Below are 24268 nucleotides of genomic sequence, written 5' to 3'. Positions count from 1 at the left end.
TTTGTTGTTGTGTTTCGTTCCTGTGCATGCACTGTTCTTTCTCGCCATCATCATCAACTCCTCGAAATCATAGCCAACTGACCATCTCCGTATCGGACGTTAGACCTCCCCATCAGATTTCACAGGCAAACCAAACCAAACCAAACCCAAGCCCATCCTCGTCTTCCCATTCCTCGTCCTTATTTGATTCGTGGTCTTCTATGTTAGACCTCCAAGGATCGCGCGGTAAACAGGAATCCCGTCAATGACATTGAACCCTAACTTTAACTCCCTCTCTGTGACCGCAAACGCGCTGTCAATGATAGCGTTCATACCATACCATGCCCAATCCGGACGAAATCTGCGAGACAACAATATACATATGTGGCTGTATGGTTCCCCGTTCCGAGAGGAGAAGTCCCGTCAGTGGGTAGTGGCGCCACGAAGGGTGGGTCAAAGCGCGATCTGCACCCTAACGCAGGGATTGATGCTGTCAGTCACTACTGTTTCTGACGACTTCTTGACGCAACGATAGGTGTATGGACCTGGTGCGATGGAAGAAAGGCTAGCTTCTAGACTCGCATCATACAGCCGTGGCCGTGCGCATCCATCACGAAACAAATCCTTGGGCTGGGGATTCCCCGCAGCGCAGCGAACTGGGCGCTCTCAGACGTCGACGTCGTATGTACGTATACCACGCTGTAATCGGTATGTCGTTGTTGTTGTATGTATGAGCGTGATTATGTGGCTCTCGATTCATTGGACGATGACTGAACCAGAACCTCGTTATTCCCTTCCACTCAAACGGAACAGGTACATACAGGTACAATTGCAACTGGGACCGTGAAGCGCCGACGCAATGATTACAGCACCTTCCCTTCCTCGCCTGCCCGTCGAAGACGAAAAAAGAAAGAAAGAAAAACATCCGTCCACCTTCTTCTTCCTCCACCCTCCGACCACCGTAACTGACCTGACACGAACCCAAAAAATCCGCCTGCCTGAGAACCGTCGCCATCGTTTCCGGTTCCAGTCATCCTCAGTTCCTAAGCTCAACGAGCGCTCAGGACCCGTCACAACCACCTTCTATGTACCACTGATTGGAACATTCCTTTCGTCCTCCCCGACAGACGCCTTCTTCCTTCTCCGCTCTCCGCTCTGACACCTGAGGAAGTATAGTCTCGGCACACCCCGCGGCAGTCACCAATGCCTCTGAATCAATCGGAGCTCGTCTGGGTCCGGAACTTTCGCTTTCGAACCACTGGAGTTCTCCGTACCCTAGTATTCTCCGTTCACGACCGGGAGTTTTTCAACTTTGTTTGTTCTTGTTCTTGTTCTTTGGAATGGTCACCGGTGAACTTATGGTTGAGTTAAGAATCATGCTGAAACGGTTCGTAGGGTATGATGCCGACACTGGCATTTCGCTGGTATTCAGTTTGGGGGCGCGTGGTGTATGTATGTAGTGTCGAGACTGGATCCTATTTTCTTTTATGACATTGCATGCCGACATTGTGGGGCGCGTGGTGTACTATTAAGGATCGAGCCTGATACGTTTTTGGAGAGAACGGAAGGGACGGCGGCCGTCATTGACACGATGCACATTTCGAGCGGAGATACCATCGCGGGATTATAATCATCGACTGTACCACAAGGCCTCCACCTCCAATTGCAATCCGCCTCGTAAGAGTAACCCATTCGTCCACGTACTTTCCCCTACATACCTCAGGGCTTACTCTTCCCGAGCGGCACCGACCCGCTTTTTTGCCTTGTGCTCCCTTGTGCATGCAGTCGTGATTCAGAGCGTTCCGTCCAATGTCATCACTCATCACCCACGCATCAGCGGACGCCGAATCGGAACTTCAACGTACATTCTCTTTTGAACTTTCCTATCATAGATCTCCCACCGTGCATCATCTGAATCCCCGACCTTCCTTCCTTCCCCTACATACATACCTTCCAATTCCTTGGATACTTAGAGTGTGATTATGAACTCTGATGCCTGATGTGAGCTCTGATATCTGATGTTTATCCCCATCCGTCTGTCCATCCACCACGAACAAACATACACACTTGCAGTGATACAAACAGACGTACGCATCATGCAATCAATCCCATCCCATCCCATCCCATCCCATCGGACTCTAAACACCACATTCCACAGCATCAATATGCATCTGAATCCTTCCCAGTCCCGAGTCCACGCGGAGTTCTCAGTTCGTACTATACTGTCAGACTACAGTATCAGCGAATGCCAAATAGTTCAAATTCACATTTTCCCCATACCTCTCAAGGTAGGACTCAAGGCAAGGCAGCGTACATACATAATTTATGATACAAGAAAAAAAAACGAAAAAAGTCAGCATAGCGTACGGAGCGTAGCAGGACCTCTCAGATTTATACGGACGGGAGAAGGGAAGGCAGGGAAGGATGGGAGGGGTGGGTGGGATACAACTTTTCATTTCGAGGGTACTTCAGTCGCAGTCGGGCCACGACCATGGGACGGAGAACGAATCAGCAGCAAGAAAATCGGTAGTCAAGGTCAAGTGTCAGAGAAAGAAACGCAAAAAATGATAAAGAACCGAGCACGCGCACGAGCAAGAAACCGACGCATCGCCAGGAGCCAGGATAGGTTATAGCTGACAACGACGACGACGACGATGAGAGAGAAGAAAAAGAAAGAAGGGTATTCTGTATGTATCGTTACGTACCGCAGTGTACCTGTACGAGCAAAACCGAAGACGAGTCCATCGGGCGCGAGCGACACGTGATAGCTCTCGAGGAAGGTGAAAGACGAGACGGAAAGGAACATGAAAAGACAAGGCGGAAAGGAACATGAAAAGACAAAAAGAAAAGGAAAAAAAGGGGATGTATATCACAGATGATTGATAAAGATACCGTACCAGCGCCGCTGCATGCATGTACGCGACGGTCAGGGATCATAATCGTATCGATTGCTTTGACGAGGGACTCGGACGACGCAGGAATAAAAGAGTCTTTTATGTACGCACTGAGGCGAACGGGGGACAAGAAAGTAGACAGTAGCAGTAGCGCAGGATCGGAGGGGCGGGAGGGCAGGAGGGAGACTCTAAAAGTACACAAGAAAGAGACAGAGACGGCCGGATTGCGTTCATTGACGGACGGAGACGGAGACCAAAAAAAAACGAGAGCAGGAGAGCGAGGGAACGACGAACGACGAGCAGACGAGACCTGAAACACACCAAGCAAAACACGCACACGACCTTAAATATAGACAATCAAAAACGAACCCTGATCATCACGCCACGGACGGCCCCGGTCCATCCAATGATCGGAAGCGGAAGCATCCTCGATGCGCTCAAGGACTCCTCGTCCTAATCGACATCGGCGCCGCTGCAGCGACCTGCCGACTCCTCGACAACGGACTTCCCATTTCTCCCTCTACGACAGACCCACCACCTCCGCCATACCTCTCACGGTACTCCCGATCTCTGTCCCTGCCCTCCCTGACGCTCGGGCTGCGTAACCTCCCGTGTCGGTCCACGCCGCCCGCGGTACTCGTCGCTGGCGCGTCGAGCCACGAGTGGATCTGTGGGAGGGTGGTGTCGCTTACGGAGCGTCCGCGGCCAGAGGCGGAGGACGAGCCGTTGTTGTCGGACATGAGGGGAGGGATGGAGTTATGCGCGTATGAGGACGAGGAAGAAATTGAAGGAAGATGGTTGGAAGACATGGGTGGCGAATGCGCGCTGAGGTGTGGTGATGTGGATGCGAGAGAATGAGTTGGAGGGAGGATGGTACGATGGTTGGGGGGCGAGGGACGGCGGTGGGTGGTGGGCGAGTGAGAATGCGAGTGGGAGGAGTAGTGCGGGGAGGAGGAGTGGTGGTGCTGGAGGTGGGAGGGGTGGTTTGGATGGGCAGGGGAGGAGGGAGGGAGGACGCGGAGGGAGGTGGACGAGAGGGGACCGCGTTTGTGTGGGAACTGGTCGGGGCGAGGACGGGAATGGGTGCGCTCGAAGAGGCCACATTTGTTGCAGAGCTGTGAGTGCCCAAAAGCGGTGAGCGAAGAGAACAAAAACGATAGCGATGATGGTCACACGTACGACTTTACCGGGGTTGAGACTGGACCGCCTCCAGGTGGACGTGTCGGTGGTGGCACAATTGAAACACTTGCGGCGAACCCTATCGCTGAGCTTCGTGCTCGCGTCGTCGGTGTACATGATCTGGAAGCTCTGGGACTGCTGACCGGTGCCGACACCGCCGAAGGGATACATAGCCCCGTGCATACCGAGCCCGAGACCGGCCGAAGGAGCGGAGATCTGGGAGGGGACGACATGGGACGGAGGAGGGTAGACTTGGTGGGGCTGGACGCCGTGGTTGTTGGTGGAGTGGTAGCGGTGGGCGTCAGAGGGGTGAGAATAGTAGGCGTCATTGCCGTTTGAGGACGTAGGGGGAGGGGCGTTGCCGTGGAGGTAATACATCCTGGAGCTGCGTTCGGGCTGGTCGGCGTAGGAGGAGTACATTGCGCGTGCGGAGGGAGCGGGAGAGTCTACGGAGGACCTGTCGAGGGAGGAGGAGGAAAGCGAGGGGGACTGGGGGAGGGTTGCGATGGGGGGATGGGGAGAGGGGTGGATGTGGTGCTGGAGGAGGGACGAGTCTTCGCCGTGTCTGAAGAAGCTGTTGTGGCGTTAAGTAGGTGGATGAAATGGAAGAGGAGGACGGGATGGACGGGATGAGGGCGTCTATGGATGGAGTAAAGACTAACCTCTGGGCGAGGGAGACAGAGTCGGTGCGGTGGGGCATCGTCCGGATCGGTGGCAGTGTGTTGAACTCTTTCAACTGGGACAGAGTCTGGTCAGCGTCGGTCAGAGGAGAGGAAGAGGGAAGAGAGCACTCACAGTCGTAGTATTTGAATTAGAGACGTCGTTCTTCTTGCTCGGCGGCGGGGTCGAAGCGGAGTCTGGCTCGGTCTGCTTCCGACGGTAGAGCTCGGGCTCTGGTGAAGATGTCGCCCTTTGATGGCGATCGGGACTCGTGCGCGGCGCGGGACGCGATCGACTGATGGGATCGTCCAGACGGGGCGACCGACGCGTATTAGATGCAGATGCAGATGCGCTATAGCCTGCAGGCGACTCTGAACGCGTCCGGGCTCGTCGATGATGATGCTCTGGCTGATGGTGCGATGGTGCAGGCGAAGGGGATAGCGAGCCGCTGCTGCTGTTGTGGCTGCTGCTCGGCGGTGGTGGGGATGATGCGGGGAACGAGAAACGGGGGCGAAGGTGAGGAGATGTGGCGTAGAACAAGAGAGTGGCTTTAAAGGACGGGGAACGAGAGGCGAGCTTACTGCATGATGCCTTCGTCCGTTTTCGGTCGAGGCTGTCCCTCTAGGCGTTTCGTCTCTCCGTCAGTCGTGCGCGATCTGATCTGTCTCTAATTGGGATCCCAGGTGGCGGTTCGACGCGTTCGCTCGGTGGCGGGCACAGGCTGCCTGATGGACGGTCCTGATGATGGTCGACGCGGTGGAAAGAAAGCAAAGGAGAGCAGGCGCGAACGACAAGAGGCGAATGGCTGGCGGACCTGCAGAGCGTCCCTTGCATCCCCCGAACGCCCGGATAATTAAGCCCACCACTCAATCGCAATCCATGGAAGCTTACTACAGAATTCCATCCCGCAAAATCCGAAAAACACGACGCCACTCCCGCCGCCCGCCGGCATGTCCGCACCCGCACCCTGGCGCCCCCACTCCGTTTCACTCTCCGAGTCTCCGACCTCCGCGGCTTCCCGGATCACGCCGTCCCCGAGTCCTCCTCGTCGAATCGAATCCCAGTCGCTTTCCCCTTCCGCATCAATCAGCGTGCGTCCCAGCCTCAGTCTCCCTCCATTCGCACAAGAACGTTCGAAGAGAACGCACAGTCCAGATTCGGACGGCACCTTGCGATCTGATGATGGCCAGCCGAACAGCTTATCAGTCCAACCCTGCATGCCCCTCTTCTTTTCTGGGCCCTCTCACAGACTCTTTGACAGACGCGCGGACGGACCCACCACGCGGGCTCTCTCTTCTTCTCGTCCCTCTCCTTGCGCAATACTCTTTCATGTTCTCATGCTCCTCGGCATGTTCTATTCTCGCATCCGTGTGGGTATCCTCTGCTGCCTGCATGCACCCACCCAATCCTCATCACGCTGATCCGTCCCCAGAACTATGATCTGGATCACTGGCATGGCATAACACAAAAAAAAACCGCCCCCCTTCCATATCCGTATACTCGTTTTCTCATCCTCGCTTTTGTCGTGGTGAGTTGGTGGAGCACCGCTAACGCTCATGATCAATCCCGTTTTTAGGTTCTCGAATCAGTGATCCCGCGAACGTTTTGGGAACAATGGACGGTTCAGTGGCGATACCATACGATACGATAGGTGGGTGGGTGGGTAAGCTCGCCACTCCGTTCATGTTTATGTTTCTGTTTGTGTTTGCGCGGTGGTCGCTCTCCACCGCGGCCGCTGCTCCTCATGCTTGTGTCTGGATGCAGCTAAATCCAGATCCAAATCGAGACATCCCATTGCTCACTCCAGAGGTTACGACCGCTGCTTCAGCACCTCCGGTCTGTAGACTTCATCTATTGTGCTTCCATTGCATGCCAATAATGGTTCGCCACACGAGCCACTGACATACGAGCGCCCAGTCATCGTGATTCGTGGAGGATCAGAGGAATCACCCAAATTCCTGATCCACCACGCAATTGAGCGAAAGAGGAACTCGAGTGGCTGGAATGGGAAGGGGGATAGGGGCATTTTTGGGATGCTGTGATCAATCAATTAACAGTTTTCAATTATCGATGCAGAGCGGTTTGGACTAAGATCTGCAACGATTTCTCCCACCCTCGTCTGCATCGTAACCCATACGTGTCCCAGTGAGTGGGTTCTGGCCCCTTCACGTCGTCGCCACGCGCGGGCGAGTGATCGTTGGATCGTTGGGATTTGAGGCTTTGCATCATTTGCGGATGTGGGTGATGGAGGTGATGCTGGGATTGGATGGTACGGCCAGTGGGTGAGGGTGGGAGCTAAATGAACGGAACGGGATGTGTGACTAGACGAGACGGCACGGCACGCGATATCAGAATAAGGATCAGACACGGAGTCGGATTTGGATCCGTTTCTTTGTTATTTTCATTATGTTCGTTGATTTTCGGATTGGTGTTTGTGTTGGTTTGGTCTGCAATGTTGTGTTCGTTGATTGTCGTGCTGGTGCTGGTCGTGGTGGCGATCCTGGTGGTGGCGGAGATCCTATCTGGTGGTGGCGATCCTACTCGTTACACCGGTACCATACCAGACAGATCCCAGCAGTCGTCTGCACATCCATATTCAGCGCTACTCGTGTTCATTTTCGTACCTCCGGCGAAGCACAACCGACCACTGCTTCTGCTATAACTATTGTAGCAGATGGCTAGCCGAAACAGAACCACGATACGGATACGGATGGCTCTGATACTAGAATTAATGACGGTGGCACTGGCAGGAGGGCGCTGGACTACTTATGTACGCTTCTATCATGCCATTGTGATCCATGATGCATCAGATCCAGAACGTGGTTTTTGGACGGATGGGCGGTTCTGTGGGAGCTAGCTTCATTTTGTGGAAGAGGACGAAACGGATTTGTTTTTCATTATGATTTTCCGGTCGGTGTTGGTCTGGTATGTTGTGTTCGTTCATTGCCGTACTGGTCTCAATGGTCTCGATGGTCGCGGTGGTGATCCTACTTGGTGGTAGCGATCCTACTCGTTACACCGTACTGCACAAATCCCAGTCGTCTGTGCATCCATCGCTACTTGTATCCGGCGAAGCACAGCCGACTTCCTGTCCTGCTATAGCTAGCAGACCACTAGCCGAAACAGAACCATGATACGGATGGCTCTGATAATGGAATGACGGTGGCAGGAGAGCGCTGGTGGATTCAGATAGATTCAGATGCCACTATTGCTTACGCTTCTCTCATGCCATTGTGAGGCATCAGATCCAGAACGTGTTTCCTTGGACGGCCACCACTGTTCCCGCTTCATTTCGCGAGAGGACCAAACAGGGTGGCACCTCTGAACTAGAAACAAGACACGAGAAGCTGCGAGGAACTCAATAATAATACAGCTGTATGTTGCCTAACGCTGCGCTTCCGTATGTCGTCTCCGCGGAGATTGTCATCTTCTCGGTTTCTTCTTCCGCCACCGGCTCTTCTGAGTTCATGCATTCATGACCTGAGCAGTGATTCTCTTCTGGGGCGGCACGGCGGCTTTCTGAACCTATTTCTATGTTTGTCCAATCAAAATCAGAGAACGCTGGCTCATTTGGGTAGAGAGCTGTGAACAGCTTCTTCTCGCTCATCTCGGCGATGAATGTAGTATGCGGTGTGTCGTATATGAGATATGGGATACAGTATGGGATATGGCGACGGCGACGGCGAATCGGACGGACGGACATCAGCCTCCGACGTCCGTGTGCCGTTTCAATCTGATTCCGGACTGGGATTATCGTGATTCATGCTGTTCTTGTTCGTGCTTGCTTCCGTGCGCATAGCAAGCATCACAAAGAGAACATACTTAGGCAGACTAAGGCTGACTGGAACTTGGAACTTACAACGTGGAACTCACAGGTCTGATAGTATGACCGACGCGCCGGTGCTATGTACGATCTACGGCACAAAAACAAAATAAAACAAAGGACACCACTTGGCGAGCGCACTGCCAGAGCTCGGAGCCTGTGCAGCTCCTAGTGCTCAGTGCTGTGTACCACCGTCACGGTGTCGTGTCGTGTGTGTCGTCTTGTTGCTTCGTTTCGTTTTGGACCCTCGCGTCCCCGTTTCGTCTATTCTTTTCTCTTCTTTTCGTCGCACCATTCGCATTCGGCCTTGTGATATTGATGCGTAAGTTGAGGCTGGGAGCTTAGTTCGTGGATTCCGTCAGAAGCGTCTGTTGAGATGCGATGGGATGCGATGTCGGATGCGATGTCGGATGGGTGACATGGGATGGGATGAGATGGGATAAGATGGGATGGGATGTGACGAGATAGTAAACAGCGGTGAATCCGAACTGGGATTGGATTGGATTGATGGTGCTGACACGGGCACGGACACTGATACTGACACTACGTGTGTAACATTTCTTTACATAGACCAAACAAAAACAGAACGAAACAAAAAATGATAGAACCTGCGAAGTCGAAGTCGTAGCTGTTTCATCACGTCCATTCCATCCATCCATCCACATCCACGAGCAAAGTATCCAGATGAGGGACGTACGCTCCCTCGAGCGACACCGATAATAGAACGCCCGACACTCTCGGTGATTTCTTAGGTCCCCGGAACATTGGAGTCTTTCGGATGCTGCATGGCATGCGTGCGTGCGTGCGTGCGTGCGTGCAGATGTTATTTTGTGGCCTTGATTGCTCGCGCGATGTCATGTAACATCGAATCATCACAGGTCTGATGATGGATGGATGGATGGATGGATGGATGGATGATGAGAGGTGGGAGCGTTCATAGCCACTCCTCGACTCATGCTCATGCTCACGAATTTAGAGCACCTACTCCTGAGCGTTCGCGCTAACGTCAACGTTGACGCTGGGTGCAGACAAGCTAATCCAGGACGACATACCTGTATTCCCGGTCGACGTCGGGCCTCCATATGTTTATATGCCGGCCATACGTTTCGCGTTCACGTCCTTCCTCAAACGCACGGACGTGGGGTCGTCGTGCCCGTATGTGGATTTGAGGCGCTCGTGCGCTCGATAGGGCCTTTCGAAGGAGCGGGGGATGGTACGTACGGATGGTAATATGTCGCGAATGAGCCCTTGAGGAGGCGCTGCGGCTTTTGGGGCTCTATCTTTGTCTTTTTTATTGCTTTTTTTTTCGCTGTGATTCTGTTCGTTCCGTTGCTAAGCGTCGTAAGCGTACCTGGGAATGGAGAGACGGTGAGCACGAGAAAATTTGGTTTCGTCCTTTAGTTTCTTGCCCATGGGTCTATTCCTCTGACAAGCATCCCATCCACCCAACCACCAATCGACCGATCGACTAACACAGTCATGGATTCGCCCGTTAACCACATTGACATCCCGCCCTGGCCCGTTGGCGATGGATGGAGTCACCACTAACACCTACACCAAACAGCGCCGACGCCGCCACCGGAGTTGAACCACATACCAGAGCCCCGAAATACGTCCCAAGTCGCCGATTTCCCCCTTCGGAGCCTCATTGTCACTGTTGGTTTTTTGATGTGCTGATGGTGAGTACTTGTACCATTCATCATGTCTCCCTCGAATCTTTGCTTGATTTCGATACATGATGCGTGATCGTTTATCATCGTCGTGATACTTCCTGTCGGAAAGATCAGAAAGAGTACTATCAGAACGGAGCTGCGACCGGTTATGGTCATGGTGTCATGACTCTGAGGCCTGGACGAACGTGGTAGCGGGTCACGGAGTTTTCTGCAGTGATTATTGAGAGTGCGTTGTGACCGGTGACGGCGCATCTGCATCTTAGTAGATCGTTGCATGATTCAGACATCTCGATGGTTTGGTCGGTCCTGTCTGTTCTCCTTTGTTGTTGCTCGTCGTCTGTGTGGGCGTGGAGAGATGCGCTTTGTGTCCGGATGCGTATGTTCTCAGTCAGGTTGCTCTGTTCAGTCATCAGAAGAGGGATAACAGAACAGGAGATGAGATGATTGAGCATGGCTATCCACGATCGTTGACGGTTCCGTCGATGTGGATAAAAAAATTGTTTGGTTTGTTCTGTTCTGGGCCGCGGTATGCATGATTTTATCATCTCGCAGTTCGTATAGTTACGATATGCGGCGTCAAGTCGGTCTTCATAGCTCAACCGAGCTCCTCTGTCGTCCATTTCACTCCTCTCTATATCATTTGTAGTGGTAATTACGGAGCGCTCGCCTTGCTCGCCACAAGTATTCGAGGGTCGACTTTGGCGTCTCGTTTCTCGGAAAACTAGGGCTCCAGACCAGGGACTTAAGGCTGGCGCCTCGCCTTTCTCTTTCCATACTATGGGGATTGGTTACGTTCCGTTCGAACCGCGATGTGACCGCGGGTGATTTCGCGCAGCATTAGCAGTCGTTTTGGTGGTGGCGGTAGATGCGAGAGTTTACAATGGTGGTGCCACCGTAGTATGTGATTCGATTCGATGCGGCAGATCGGCCTTACCCAATCACGGTGGCTGCTATCCTTCCGTTCTCATCCCGCAGACGGGTAGAGGGTAACAGAGTGGCGGTGGCGGAACGCGCGAGTTTGAGGAAACGTCGATGGTAGATTCAGAAGGCCGTCACGGTTGACATCTAGCGTCCGCTGGAGAAGCGCGTGGGTCGATGGATCGGGATTTTACGCCACTAGTGGCCAGTGACGGTGGTATCGCACACATGTTATCTTGGGAGGGAAGTGCTTCACTCAAACCGCTGGATATTCAACGGGTCCTTGACTTTTGCATCAGAAAGTCTGATAACTCATCAATATCACCGGCACTCAGACTCCCAAACGCGGTGTTTGCATGTTACCCATGGCTACTGGTAGTCAGTCAAGGCCATTTTCTCAATTTTGGTCCATTCTTCCTTTCATAATCCATACAAGTCGAGGTTGCCGAAATCATTGCCGGACTCAAGTAACGGCCTGATGGCGGCTTGAATAGAAAGATTCGGGTCAAGTCCACCCGTGCCGCCATCTTCCCAGCGGCTCCAATTCTGAAGCCTTGTTGATGCTTCTCGCGTCTCGTGTTTTACTTTCAGCAGATTTGACCTATGATGGAGCTTATGCTTGGGAATTCTGAAGTCAGAAGAAGAAGACAATCTCGTGCATGGTTTTTTGGCTCCGTAGTACGGCGATGGCGGGTCAGACGGAGATGAAACATTCTTCGAAGGGATACCTCCCCGTCTAGCGGGTGGCGTGGGTTACACGGCCCATCAGATGGTCCAGAGATTCCTCTCTTCCTCTGCGTTCCAGAGAGTAGTGGCCGAGAACTGCTTGCTAGCCGTTTCATCCTACGCATGCAGGTAATGCTTCGAGTTTGAGCTCGGGTTTCACGGTGATTGGCGTTCTCCGTTCTGATTTTCATTGCCGTTGTTGATGAAAGGTCGAGGAATATTCCATTGGCGCTAGAGTCTTGTTTTTGTTTTGATGGGCGTTTCTTCGTCACCTCAACTTTACGTCCCATGCGCCTCGTTGTATCTGAGAAGTGTACACGGAGTGTCGTTACAGGGTGTGGACGGGCATGGGGAACGGAGGCCAATTGTTCTGTTTCACGAGAATTTGGTTCGGGGATTAGGCCTTGGAACAGCCTCAGCCCGGGGTCTGAGAGAAACGACAACGTAAGCAGGCTCACATTTTCCGTTGAGTTCAGTTCCGTTGCTTAAGATCGACGACCAACTGTTGAAGGTGTTGGATTTTCGTGAGCGAGAGAGAAAAGCACGAGAAATCTGAGAGGGCTTGCAATCACACTGAGCTGTGAGGCTGGCTTGTGTTAGGGCAAACCGATGCCCTACACAGGTAAACTTCTTCATGTATTTATACTACTGTACAAATTATACTAGAATATTCTACAGTACTCGAGAGAGTGGCAAAGCAGCTGCGCTGCTGAGTCATCCGTGTCCGTCGAAAGCTCGCGAAAGCTCTCGCGACGTCGAGCTGCAACTAGCTAAATCCAACAGAAGGGACTTGTTATTGCTGTGGAATTTGTTGACGGATGTGCACCGTCGAAGATCCGGGGAATGAAGATGGTCACCTTTGCCTGGTTCTTCAGTAATTGTTGTGATGCGGAGAGCATAGGTGCCCAATCATGGTACATCTTTGGTACATAGTCTGCTGTTCCGTCTTTCAACTCACTGTGTAAGGTTTAGTTCACATCTCCCACAGCCTTCTACATCTCGGGTTTTATTGTTCTTTGGGTCAAGAGACTACACCTCGCCTCCCTCGGTGCCGATAATATACGCCAGAAGAGCATGAGGTTACTGCTTATTTTATTCATATTGAAGCTGACCATTGCACGCATACCAAAATTAACGAATACATTTGTTAAGAGCGGTGACTATTCGGGGTAGCCCACATCTTCTATATTGCTTGAATATAAGTATGTTCTCCCGGCTGGAGTTCTTACAATAACATTGCGGGTGAAACATTCCCCCTGTTTTTGTTCATGTAGATAGGTAAGGCTCTCAGAATACGAAGCCTCCATACTCCATCAAATATTCATCGGAAAATCACATCGAAGTCTATTCATCATATAATAGTAGGATGGGTATGTGGAGGACCTGTGCACGTCGTGACACACATTCTTGTCGGCGATGCAATGTAGAGATCTCCGTTTCAGGTATTTTCTGTACTCCAAATTCGCTGATCATTGCTCTACCGGTGGTTATTCCGACACTTTCTAACGTATAGCTAGGTTTAGTATATTTGTACGGCCACCGGAGTTTCGAAAGATGCAGATAATTGTTGCCTCAGACATACCCACAGGTCCTGAAATGGCTCACTACAGTGAGCATTTTCGAGACCAGTTCATCTGATAAAGATTCAAACAATATTGCACTCCCTTTGTTTTAATCAATCTTCCCACCTAGGTATCCGTCGATGTACATCAATAGGCTTCAAGAGTACTTGTCTTTTCCGACGCTGACCCTGTTCGAAGAGAGGCTGTACTCCAATGCCCTGGAACCAATTTCCTCGAATATACTATCGGTGAATACTCATCATCCGGCCCTTTATTGGATACACCGTGATCAAGGTATTTCATTCAGGCTCTTATCCGTCTTGGTTTCGGTGTGAGTTTCTCAACGTCAAAGTACCCGCCCATCCGACAAATTTCGTTTAGTTAGAGCAATTTCTAACGCCATACGGCAATGACGATACCCCCTCGTTTCCTGGTACACTTCCGACTCACGGTTCCGTCGCACAGTCGGTGACGATCCCATGTAGCAAGACCCATACCTTCAGCATGTGGTTGTGTCCACACGATGGCATCGCAGTCGCTATTTGGAACCTTACTTTGCATTCTGTTTCTCAGGCCGGATGCGCTACAATCAGGCACTCATAGCAATACTCCTTAGTGCCTCTTTCCGTTGCGCTGGGAGGGTGTCCATTGCGGGCGGAATATCACTCCATTGATACTCTGAAGACTCTTGAAACAGAATCGGCAGGCCATTCTGACCACAATATTCGTCTCGTGATTTTCTTCTTGAGAAGGCTTTACCTTTCGCCCTCGCATTGCTTCCGTCAGGAGTGACCATTTAGTGGAGACCGGTGCGGACAGAGCGAAGACGGAGTTCTTTCCGAGGAAATAACATCCTCTTGTGGAATGACAGAATAGTAGTGTACCACGATGAGCGGCTCTGCTCACCGTTTCTGATACGGTGACGAAGTGCGTGGGGACACCAGGTTTCGGAAAAGGCCGCAAGATCTTGGAATTACATTTAATTCCCACGATTGGCACGTGCGCGACTGTTCCGTGTTTCCCGTTTGATCTCAATCAACCTACAATCAACCACCATCAGCTCTTGGGTGTGGACGTGTGTGAGGCTATGGTACGTCCTTTGTTCTGTTTTTGGCGAGCGTGATAAGTCTCTGGTGTTCTTTGACACAGTAATTGATGGTCTCGGTCTTGCTGAGGGCGCATCGCAATGACACGAACGTCGGTATTCGACCAGAGTGTTTGGTACGAGTACAGGGTTGTGTAGTGCCGGCTCACATCTACGGATCCCACGTCTGCTCCAATTAGGAAGCATGTTTCTGCATTCTACATCTGACCCAGGCTCTTTGGTGTGAGATGTGCTGCAGAGCTAGTGATCCTGGCCAAACGTCGGCGATTGGTCCAGAGCTTGGCTTCTCAATTTGTGGCCGTCTCCATCTGCATACGCCACAACATGCATTTATAGAAGACCATGGGCCGAATTAGAAGTGAACCCGCATGGCTCGACTCTCATTTTGACAGTGAGCGCGGTCCTTGGATCAAAAGCATGATCTTGACCAGACTGGGCATGCTAATTTACCAGTGGGCTTCCGTCCTTTCTCTGAGATCGCCATAGAACGATCTCTTCGAGCTCTTCATAATCCATCAATGTCACCAAATGTGGCCACACTATGCTTCCAATCCGTGGATTTGACGTCGATGCCAAATATTTAGCGAGGCTGTTATCCTAGGGCGCTGATTCGAGAAACGACAGGGGTACCTGTATTGCATCCACCGCCGGTCACATCTGCGCCGCAACATTACCGACACTCATGATGATGACATGCTCCAGGTTGCAAGTCTCGTTGCACCCTTCTCCCAGACTGGAGGTTCTCGGAGTGGCGTGGCGGAGGTGTGCGCCGAGGCTCAGAAAGGCAACGAAAATGTCACGGGACTTAGTGAGATTCCCACGAGCGTGCCCGGTCGTGAGCAAGAACGCGGTGAAGTTCGCCGTCGTTCCAGTGTGGCACTCTGCTCAAAGACTCCTACCTCGCTCTCTGCAAGCCCGCCATGGATATCGACAGCCCGGATCAAACTCACGGGCCCTATGTCCCTTTTACACAAGCTTTCTGGGATTCTCTAGCTGGGCTATCTCGCACTGCATACCAGACTGCTCTCGAAGCTTACTCTACAGTACTAGCAGCATCTCCGGAGAACCAGTGTATTCGTCTTCGTGAATCTCAGGTGCTTCCAGCTGTCAATTATCAGGAAGGCCGTGACGTCCTGTATATATCTGGTACTGGTTCTGGAAAAACCATGCAGATCATCATCTCGGCTCTGCTCAACCCTGACGCCACCATCTTGGTCATGTCACCGCTGTTGCGCTTGCAAGAGACGATGGTGAGCACCACAAACCCATATTGAAACTGTCTAGATTACTCACATACATTTAGACGAAGGAAATAGAGCGTTTTCGGGGTTTGCGTGCGATTGCTGTGAACAGTGAGATGCACCATGATTCCAAGACTTGGACGGTAAGTGATCGCTACTACATGCGTTCCAATGAAGTATTATTAAGGTAACTGAGCTAATCGACATAAATTTGCGACAGGACATCGAGAAATGCCGTTACAACGTCATCCTGACCTCGCCCGAACAGTGCAAGCCAGTTCAAGGCCATCCGACACGGCTCTTCCGCCTTCTCCAAAAGCCAAAATTCATCGCGCGCATCCGGCGCCTCGTCGTTGATGAATGCCATCTCGTCTTTCTATGGGGTCTCATGCTCGGGAAGACTCTTGCTTTTCGACCGTGCTGGGGGCGAATTGGCGAGTGGAGAATTCAGTATCCCACTGGTACTCCATGCCTTGCGCTCACCGCCACAGCTCCGCCACATCTCGAGTCTGCTATCACTGCCAGTCTCAAAATGGACGACCCTATCATACATAGATCGACCATCAATCGCCCGAACATGACATATGCTGTCCATCCTGTCCACGGAACCCTCAAAAACTTTCTGAACCTTCGTTTCCTTATTCCTGATCTCTTGGACTTCATAGAACCCGACTCGATCTCAGCTGACGAAGTGCTCAGGCTCTTCTCAAAGACCATTGTGTTTATGGACGAAAAGTCGCTCATCACCGCTTCGGTTTTTGCCCTCTACTCGTACTTTCCAGCTTGGCTTCGTCCGCACCTCCAGGAGCTCGGTCTGATCCGTGTCTATCACTCGGATATGTCTAGCGGCTATCTTGACGATTCGTATTCTAGCTTTGCTGATGAACACGGCTTCTGCATGATCCTCATAGCTAGCAGTGGCGCTGCCCAGGTTCGGAGCTGATTGACTACTCGTCGAACTGTTCTATTGGCTCACTCTCATACACAGGGCCTTGATTTCCGAAACATTCGTGTTGCGGTCCAGTATGGCATGTGTTCGAGCATGGAGGAGCTGCTGCAACGACTGGGACGTGCTGTTCGTGACGCCTTATTGCAAGGTCTCGGTCTTCTGCTCGCTGAGAAGTGGGCGTACTCAAAATCGGAGAAGCCCTCGGCTAAAGAACTTCGAACATCCGACGCAGTCAAGCAATACGCTATCTGTCCTACCTGCAAGAGGAGATACATCAAGAAGTATGTTGGTGATGAATCTCCCGAAGGTTTGCATTCCAACTGTAGTACTTATTTCGGTCTATGAGCTGACAGATAATAATCTTAGCATTGGATGTTGTTGATGGCTGTACATGCTGCGACGGTCACGGTAATTTCGATCTACAGAGCTACTTTCCAGGCAAGCTCTACTACGGTCCTCCATCTCCAACTTCGTCTAGCAGCGCTGCAAAGCGCAAGCGTAGCAGCGGCCCTCGGTATCGTCCAGCTTGGCAACGTGCTCCACTCGGACGTTTGATCAACGTCTGGCTTCGTTCCGCTACCGCTATGCTCAAGGGATATCCTCGGTACTTCGTCCTATCTGAAGGCGACATCGCTCGGCTTGTCAAGATTCACCCTAGCAAGCTCAAGACCTCTGTCGACTTATTGGCGGTCCTTGGGCGGTCTAGGGACATAGAGTGGAAGGATAGGTTCTCTGGTGGGCTTATGGCTGTGATAGAGCGATTTCCGGGCGAGGCGAAGACGAACAAGAAGGTGTGGGAGGATGAACACAAAGCAGAGGTGAAGAGAAGGAAGGAGGAGAAGAATGCGAAGAAAATGGAGGCTAAGGCAAGGAAGGATGCGAGGATGGCGATGCAATCGATCACATCAGTTGTTACAGAGGTAAATGGTGATCGTGGCTCAGCAGAAGGCATTGGAGCGGTGAATGATGAGGGCGTTGGTGGCGATGAGGGTGCAGACGAAGCCGATAACAATGAGGTTGACATGGAAGGTGATGATGGCGAAGGAGAAGAAGGAGAAGACGAAGATGAAGACGAAGACGAAGCTCGTGCTCAGAGTGGGGCGAAGAGACGGAGAGTCGGAGGTCAGTAGATCTTGGTGTTGAGGTTCAGTGAGTGCCACAGTGGCCCATGGCAGCTCACGCGTGAGCTGACGGAAGTGGCACTCCATTGACAGTCTTATATTAAGCGAGGATGCGAACATGTCCATGCATGTTGTATGTGTATCGTACTGTACATTATGCATACATGACTTCCTCGTCATCGTGTTCAGTATTGCCCTCAACTGAATCGGAGTGATCTCCGTCAACATCAGGTTCGCCAACCTCACCACTACCCTCGCTGCCTTCCACCTCCACACAAACCGGTGCTTCACCCTTCAAAATATAATTACTGATTCCGCGATGAAATGCCGCCAGACTGCCTTGCGACTCCCTCTTCTCCGGGTTGAGATCCTGCTCTCCCTCTAGGAGACAGTCCTTTGTCAGTCCTCCCTTCGCTTTCCTCCCTTTCTTCGTTGGGTGTGCGACAAGTAGAAACCACTCTTGTGCTTTTTTTGTAACCTTTCGCACAAGAGAGCTTGTATCGGGATCAACGTGGGTAGTGGATCGATACGGTACTCCCACCACTGCGCAGAGCTGCTTTGCGAGACTTGACCATATGTGTACCCCAGGAGAGATGGTACCAAGGCGATCCCAGCAGCTTCGAACGCCACGGGCCGTGAATAACATCTGAGGTAGATATGACTGGTGAGTAATCGAGCTAGGAAGCTTGGTGATGCTGGAAACTTACGTCGAGTATACCAAGTTTCATCTCAATATTCTCGTCTACACCTATCCAACTGCCGTCCTTGGTCTTCCCGGGACGAATTAGCATATTGGCACGGACAACATTGCTAGGCAGTCGTCAAAGAAGGTAAGTTCAAATAAGATAAGGAGCTTAGGAGTACAGAGCAAGACGTACGTGAATTCAGGTGTCCAAACCTTACGCAGGTTGAGCAGCAGATGAAGCGTTTCATTACGATAGTTCCATGCACCGGCACCAGCAAACCAGATAGCGAATAGACCAAGAAGCTGTTCGACACGCCCAAAGTCACCGGACTTGACAGCAGCGTGTAGAGTACGAAAGTAGAGGAGGTCGCGAATGAATAGACGAATGTTGTAGAGGCATTCGTCAAAGGTACGGGGATTGTCAGGATCACTGTAGCACTCTTCACGGGTTGGGGTGGACGAGTATTTTGAGTGAATAGAGTCAGCCATCTCCATCAATAACACTGCCGTTGGTCCAGATGCTTCGAAGGTAGCAATAGATGTAAATCCGCGTGAAATACACTCCAAGCGCCATGCCTCCAGAAGAAGCCCGTCGAGAATCTGCATCAATGTCGCTTTAACAGCATGATAGTTCGGATGTTTGCCTCCATGGCGTGTCTTACCCAAGACCCGGATCCAATCTGCCCCTGACCCCGTCTCTGACCCCGTGTCTGATATGATGCCACGGTGAATGTCGAGCATATACCACGAGAGGTTGAGTAAATAGTGGAACAATCCAGGAGCAAGTTGGATAGAGTCAAAGCGGGTGAACGGTGTGTCATCGTGTATGCGAATACTTCTTGCACCGCGAAGATTGGCATTGGTCGCTTGGTCGTTGATTGATAGTACAGCGTACTTATTGATCATCTCGGTGTCGCGTTTCATGCGTTTCTGACGAAAGAAAATATCCTCGATGACCTTGATGATGTTGGAAATTGAGTTCTCTGGGATTGATATCGACTGACCCGGGTATTGAGCGGTGATGTGGTGAAGTGGAGGTGGTAGAACGGCGTCATGCTGAAGAATAGGCGATGATTTAAGGGAGGCGATAGTGGTATCATTGAGGGAGGAAGAGGAAAGGAATGTTTCGATGACGTGAAGCTGGCAATGAGTGCTGATCTTTCCCATGAGCTCGAAGCTTGGCCGAATATCTCCGTTGAAAGTGAGCTCGGGAAGTTGATTGCGACGGTTGATGATAGGATCAAGTAGCATATTCGCCTTTGTAGCTAAGCGTAGATCATAGCTGATCATGAAGGTGCCGCAGACCATCTTTGCTGGCCCATCCTCACGTTGTTCGACAAACTCTGATGTCGAAATTTGCTGGTTGTCGAATGAAAGGAGTTGAAATTCTGCATGAGAGGCTTTGACGGCTGTTTCGACGCAATCTTCGGAGACATATTTAATGATCTTGTTGGCGGAAGAAGGGTCGACACCCAGCCCAAGCTGAGCGTCGACGGCGAGACTGGCCTTTGAGTCTCCACGAACCCAGGAAGCGAGGGTGAAAGGTGCAGCAAATAGGTTCGCATTTTGTGAGCGATGCTTAGCGCACTGGGCAACAAGAACGGGTATGATCTAGATGAATGTCGAATGAGGAACTGTTCATAAAGGCTGAGGGTTGGAAAAGACGTACATGATCTGGTGCTTTCTTTGTATTGTCACTCGCAGCACGGGTCGTTTGAACAGCAGCACGAATGATTTTTGAAAAGCTAGGAGCCAGTGTTTCAAGAACCTTCACGACCTGAGTTTCATAGCTGAAGTTCTCGAGGATCTTTGGTGTCGTCTTCTTGAGGGTAAGATTGAATTTCTTCGTCACGGCATCCATCTCTTTCCCAACCGCCGCCTCAATTAACGGGAGAACATGGGGGATTATCCACGACTCCAGCTGCTCCTTTCCATCGGTATGACTCCACCAGAGATCAAGAACTGCGGACATGTGCTCCGTTGAATAGAAACCATCGGCAAGACTCTTGACGGAAGCTGAAGCATCGAGTGCAAAAAGATGCGCCAGCATTGACCCAAATCCACCAAAGTGAGCCCCTTTCCACTCTGAGTACGCTCTCCGAACACGATCGTCCAGTGTGAATCGTTCCGAAGGCGATGAAGCTGAGGACAATGGATGCTTAGGAGGAGCCAAGATACCGCAGTAGGCATAGGGCTGAGAGGCGACAGGTGTGGAGATAGACGACAAGAGTTGAACAGGAGAGAGAAGAGGTGTATCGGCTCGTGAAGATGTAGCGGTAGTAGCTGCCGGTGAAGCCTGAGAGTGACCTATGAATGGCAATGAACCGAACAGAGTAGAAGTAGATGAAGCAGGAGTTTGATCTTCAATGCCAAAGACAAAAGGCTCGGAGGGAGGCGTTGGAAGGTATGATTCTATTGTACAATTAAGTAGTCAAATTAGTATTCGAAGACCTGATGGGCACAGGAACTGCGTACCGGGATCCACAGAGGAACGACTAGTATTCTCAGAGGGAGTAGTAAAGCTGGATGTATGCGCGTCTATAATTCGTCGAGCGCGAACAGGGCTGATTGAAATTGGGAAAAATGTGTCTTCTGATCGAGTGAATGCAAACGAAGAGCCTTGAGCTTGAGCTGCGGAGATCTGTTCTAGTGTGAAAGAGGGAGTGTCGAGTTGTGTTGTTGGAAATGACTGGTGTGTTGAAGCATGATTGGTCCTAGGGCGGCGACGGATAGGTGGACCAGAAGGTCGTGCCTGTGAAGCTCGTGGAGGCGCAGTAGGTGGTATATACTGAACATGAGGGCTTGTCGGGAAAAAGGGCTGTAACCGACCCGGTATCACAGGAACTGAGGGTGCCACACTATCAGAAGCCAGAGTACTCGAGGACTGAGAGATGTTTTTATCATTGAAAGATGAGGTTTCATTCATAATTCTATGACTAGGTACAGAAAAGGTGAAAAGCAAAGTGCAAGGGTAGGCGACGGAGCAAGGAACGCGAGTAGTAGGTACTCAGCGCGGTGTGGCGACGGCGACTTCGTACTTACTTCGTACAGATTTCGAGCTCCGACTAAATCACGTGACCGCGATACTCGGACCGACGCCTGGATTGACAGCTCGGCGCACTTCTCCCTTCAGCCACCCCGAGTTCCGCCAGTCTCTATTGCTTGTACTCGCGCAGCCGTCACATACCCGCAATAGATACTGGTTACGAGTCTGCCCTTCTCCGGCAGCTATGAGCATTCGCGAGGCCTCTAATCGATGGCGACCTCAGTATTCATTCGAGGCAGTATACGATGCTCTCCTCAGCTAAACGATAAGCCATTGATATACTTCATCCCAAGGATTGACCGTAGGCCTTGTTCCTCTCTTCTCTGGACATAGGATATTCGACACGTCCTCGATACTTTGCTCTCTTAGGAACGTCATTTGTCACGTATCTTGCACTGAGATATGGTTTCATTAATCGTACTCACCACTGTTGCACAGTGGATTTCTGTTTCAGTCTCATCACTCATAGACCAAAGTTCTTCGAAATATGAGCTTACGAACCCACTTTCATTTTCTCTCTTCAACCCGGCAAAGGGTCTACGCGCAGATGTTACCGTTGAAAAGACGTTCTCTTACTCCGAAGGACAATCCTCGTGCATCGTGATAGCCCTTGAAGGTATCTGTTCGGCTGGTTGTCGTGATACGGTAGAGCTTTCGGTAGGTCCTTCGTACTGTGCTCATTCTCTTTGTTTCGTGACAACATCGAGGCAGTCACTCTTCTACGAGAGTGATGTTCCATCGTAGTCGTCAGAATAAATATCTTATGGGGTATCTTCTTCCTAGGCCCTCTCAAGATTCCGTACATTCTTACTACCGCACAGGTTTACCTGATTCGGAACATCATGACCATGGAGTCAAGAGAAGTGGCCGAGGCTCTCCCAACTGACAATACTCTTTGATTGCTCGTTCGCCTTTGAAGTTCGTATCTCTGTTGTCTCGGCGGATGTCCAATTATACTCCGATGGATGACAGAGTGCAACGAATGTGACTATTTAGAGATACTGGGGATTCTTGACAGAACGTCCCGTCGCATGAAACTTCCTCGCACTTCGCAAGTTAAGCCCATATCAGGGTTGATCGTGCGGCGTAATAATCCTTTTTTCCGCTACATTGTACGTGGCTATGGGGACGCATAAGTACGCAGACGCTCCTCTTCAGGGTTCGTTCTTCCCGGCGGACGAATAACGTGATTCTCGCAGCTGCGAAGGCGGTCTATAGTTATTCCAAGCCTCGAAGCTTCCTCATGCGGTGATATAGTAGGTGGCGCTCTCCGTATCTTTAGGATGTTGCTTTCCTCAGGCAAAGAGCCTTCCGGGATCTCCCAAGCGCTCACAAACGGCAACTCTCTTGTCTGATTCCGACCTCACCCCGAGGACATACGCCACTCTTAGAGGCAAGGGTATTTTTGTCGGCATTTCTTCCTCCATACGCTGTTGCAAGGATCAATGGACATGGTCGCGACACATCGACAGTTATGGAGTAACACGACAAGAGTTATGACGGTAGAGTTTGCCGCCCTTGTGGTCTTTCCCTTCAATCAGTGCATTTTTGTTTGCCTCCCTTGGGCTCCGTATAGGTCTACTTTATCTTCGCGCTTTTCCCGTCTTCCTCATGACATGCGGGAGATGCCCAAGCTTGACAGGTACCATGTGCATGCCTCCTCATGTTTCGTTATCGCCTACCACGCCCATACAACAGACCTCTATCCGCTCCTTCATGGGATGGACTAGGCTGATACCATTCGAATGCGTTTGCCTAACTCGTTGCACATGTAGAGTAAGTCCAATCGCCGACTGAAACGGAGCCTCTATCGATCTTAGTTTCCTGTGTTTGGCGGCATATTGATGTCAATTTGATGTGATCATTATGGGGGTGCTATGCCAATGGAACGTCCCGGGAGACATCTTCCAGGCCCACGGCCCCTATCGGGCTCTGTCAATACAGCGTCTATGTGGATATCCCGGTTCTCATCGCTGGACAGTTTAGATGCCGCTGATGATGTGATCTGTACCACACTCATACCCACGCTCACTGGCAGTGACTACCGTCTTTTCCTCCCTCACTGGTCTTCCAACTTATTCAGCACAGACAAAGTCCAAGGTGTCAATTCCTTGGCCGTGCCTTATGTACATGAAGGCCATAGAAAAAGAGAGATGGTAGGCATTATTCTAATTTTATTCTTGAACAGCCGTGGTTGAGTATATCCCCAATATGGCACAAAGCCTCACACTCCATCATCTCTTCACACCGAACTCTGATTTCTGATCATTCGTTGATCAAACCTGATCCGGATTCGATGCGAACTCTGAAGGCGCATCGGATCCGAGTGAACGCAGAAGCATAAGCACATGTTTGATCGCCATATTTATCTCGCTTTACACCCACGAACCCAAACATACCGCATTCCCAACACGGTCAGAGCGGCGAGCTCTACGAATGAAGCGGAGTTACTCGTCCACTATCGCTGTCACACCCCACAATCTTTCGGCTGTTACCCTCTTACCAATTGGATGTTTGAGCCTTGAAATTCTCTGCTTCCGTTATAAATGTAGGAAACAAGACGAGATGCCGTTCGGCGTGCCATGTCTTCCTATACCGTCATCTGGCTCCGATTCGAGCTGAGTATCATGCGGGTCTGATTTGATAGCGCTCTTTGATCGCTCATAGATGATCAAATGGAGTGAGTGCCTTATATTACCCGCCTGCC

General features: G+C 51.2%; 3 protein-coding genes across 3 annotated transcripts; 2 read left to right on the top strand and 1 right to left on the bottom strand.

The window, feature by feature from the left end:
- Positions 1–2397: 2397 nt before the first annotated feature.
- Positions 2398–3740, top strand: STEHIDRAFT_121346 (uncharacterized protein). Its single transcript, XM_007304026.1, has 2 exons — positions 2398–3101; positions 3142–3740. The coding sequence occupies exons 1-2, from the start codon at positions 2855–2857 to the stop codon at positions 3729–3731; spliced, it is 837 nt and encodes a 278-aa protein (XP_007304088.1). The 5' UTR covers positions 2398–2854; the 3' UTR covers positions 3732–3740.
- An 11699-nt stretch (positions 3741–15439) lies between these two features.
- STEHIDRAFT_156685 (uncharacterized protein) lies at positions 15440–17839 on the top strand (the record flags this gene model as incomplete). Its single annotated transcript, XM_007304025.1, has 5 exons — positions 15440–15769; positions 15823–15903; positions 15981–16691; positions 16749–17016; positions 17076–17839. The coding sequence occupies 5 exons, from the start codon at positions 15440–15442 to the stop codon at positions 17837–17839; spliced, it is 2154 nt and encodes a 717-aa protein (XP_007304087.1).
- Positions 17840–17984: 145 nt separating this feature from the next.
- Positions 17985–21441, bottom strand: STEHIDRAFT_156684 (uncharacterized protein; the record flags this gene model as incomplete). Its single annotated transcript, XM_007304024.1, has 5 exons — positions 17985–18476; positions 18538–18640; positions 18709–20126; positions 20185–20927; positions 20991–21441. The coding sequence occupies 5 exons, from the start codon at positions 21439–21441 to the stop codon at positions 17985–17987; spliced, it is 3207 nt and encodes a 1068-aa protein (XP_007304086.1).
- Between the last annotated feature and the right edge of the window lie 2827 nt (positions 21442–24268).

The sequence above is a fragment of the Stereum hirsutum genome, assembly GCF_000264905.1.
Source record: "Stereum hirsutum FP-91666 SS1 unplaced genomic scaffold STEHIscaffold_7, whole genome shotgun sequence".
In the NCBI taxonomy this organism is placed as follows: Eukaryota; Fungi; Basidiomycota; class Agaricomycetes; order Russulales; family Stereaceae; genus Stereum; species Stereum hirsutum.
Note: the sequence above shows the minus strand (reverse complement) of the source record. Positions and strands in the feature narration are given on the sequence as shown.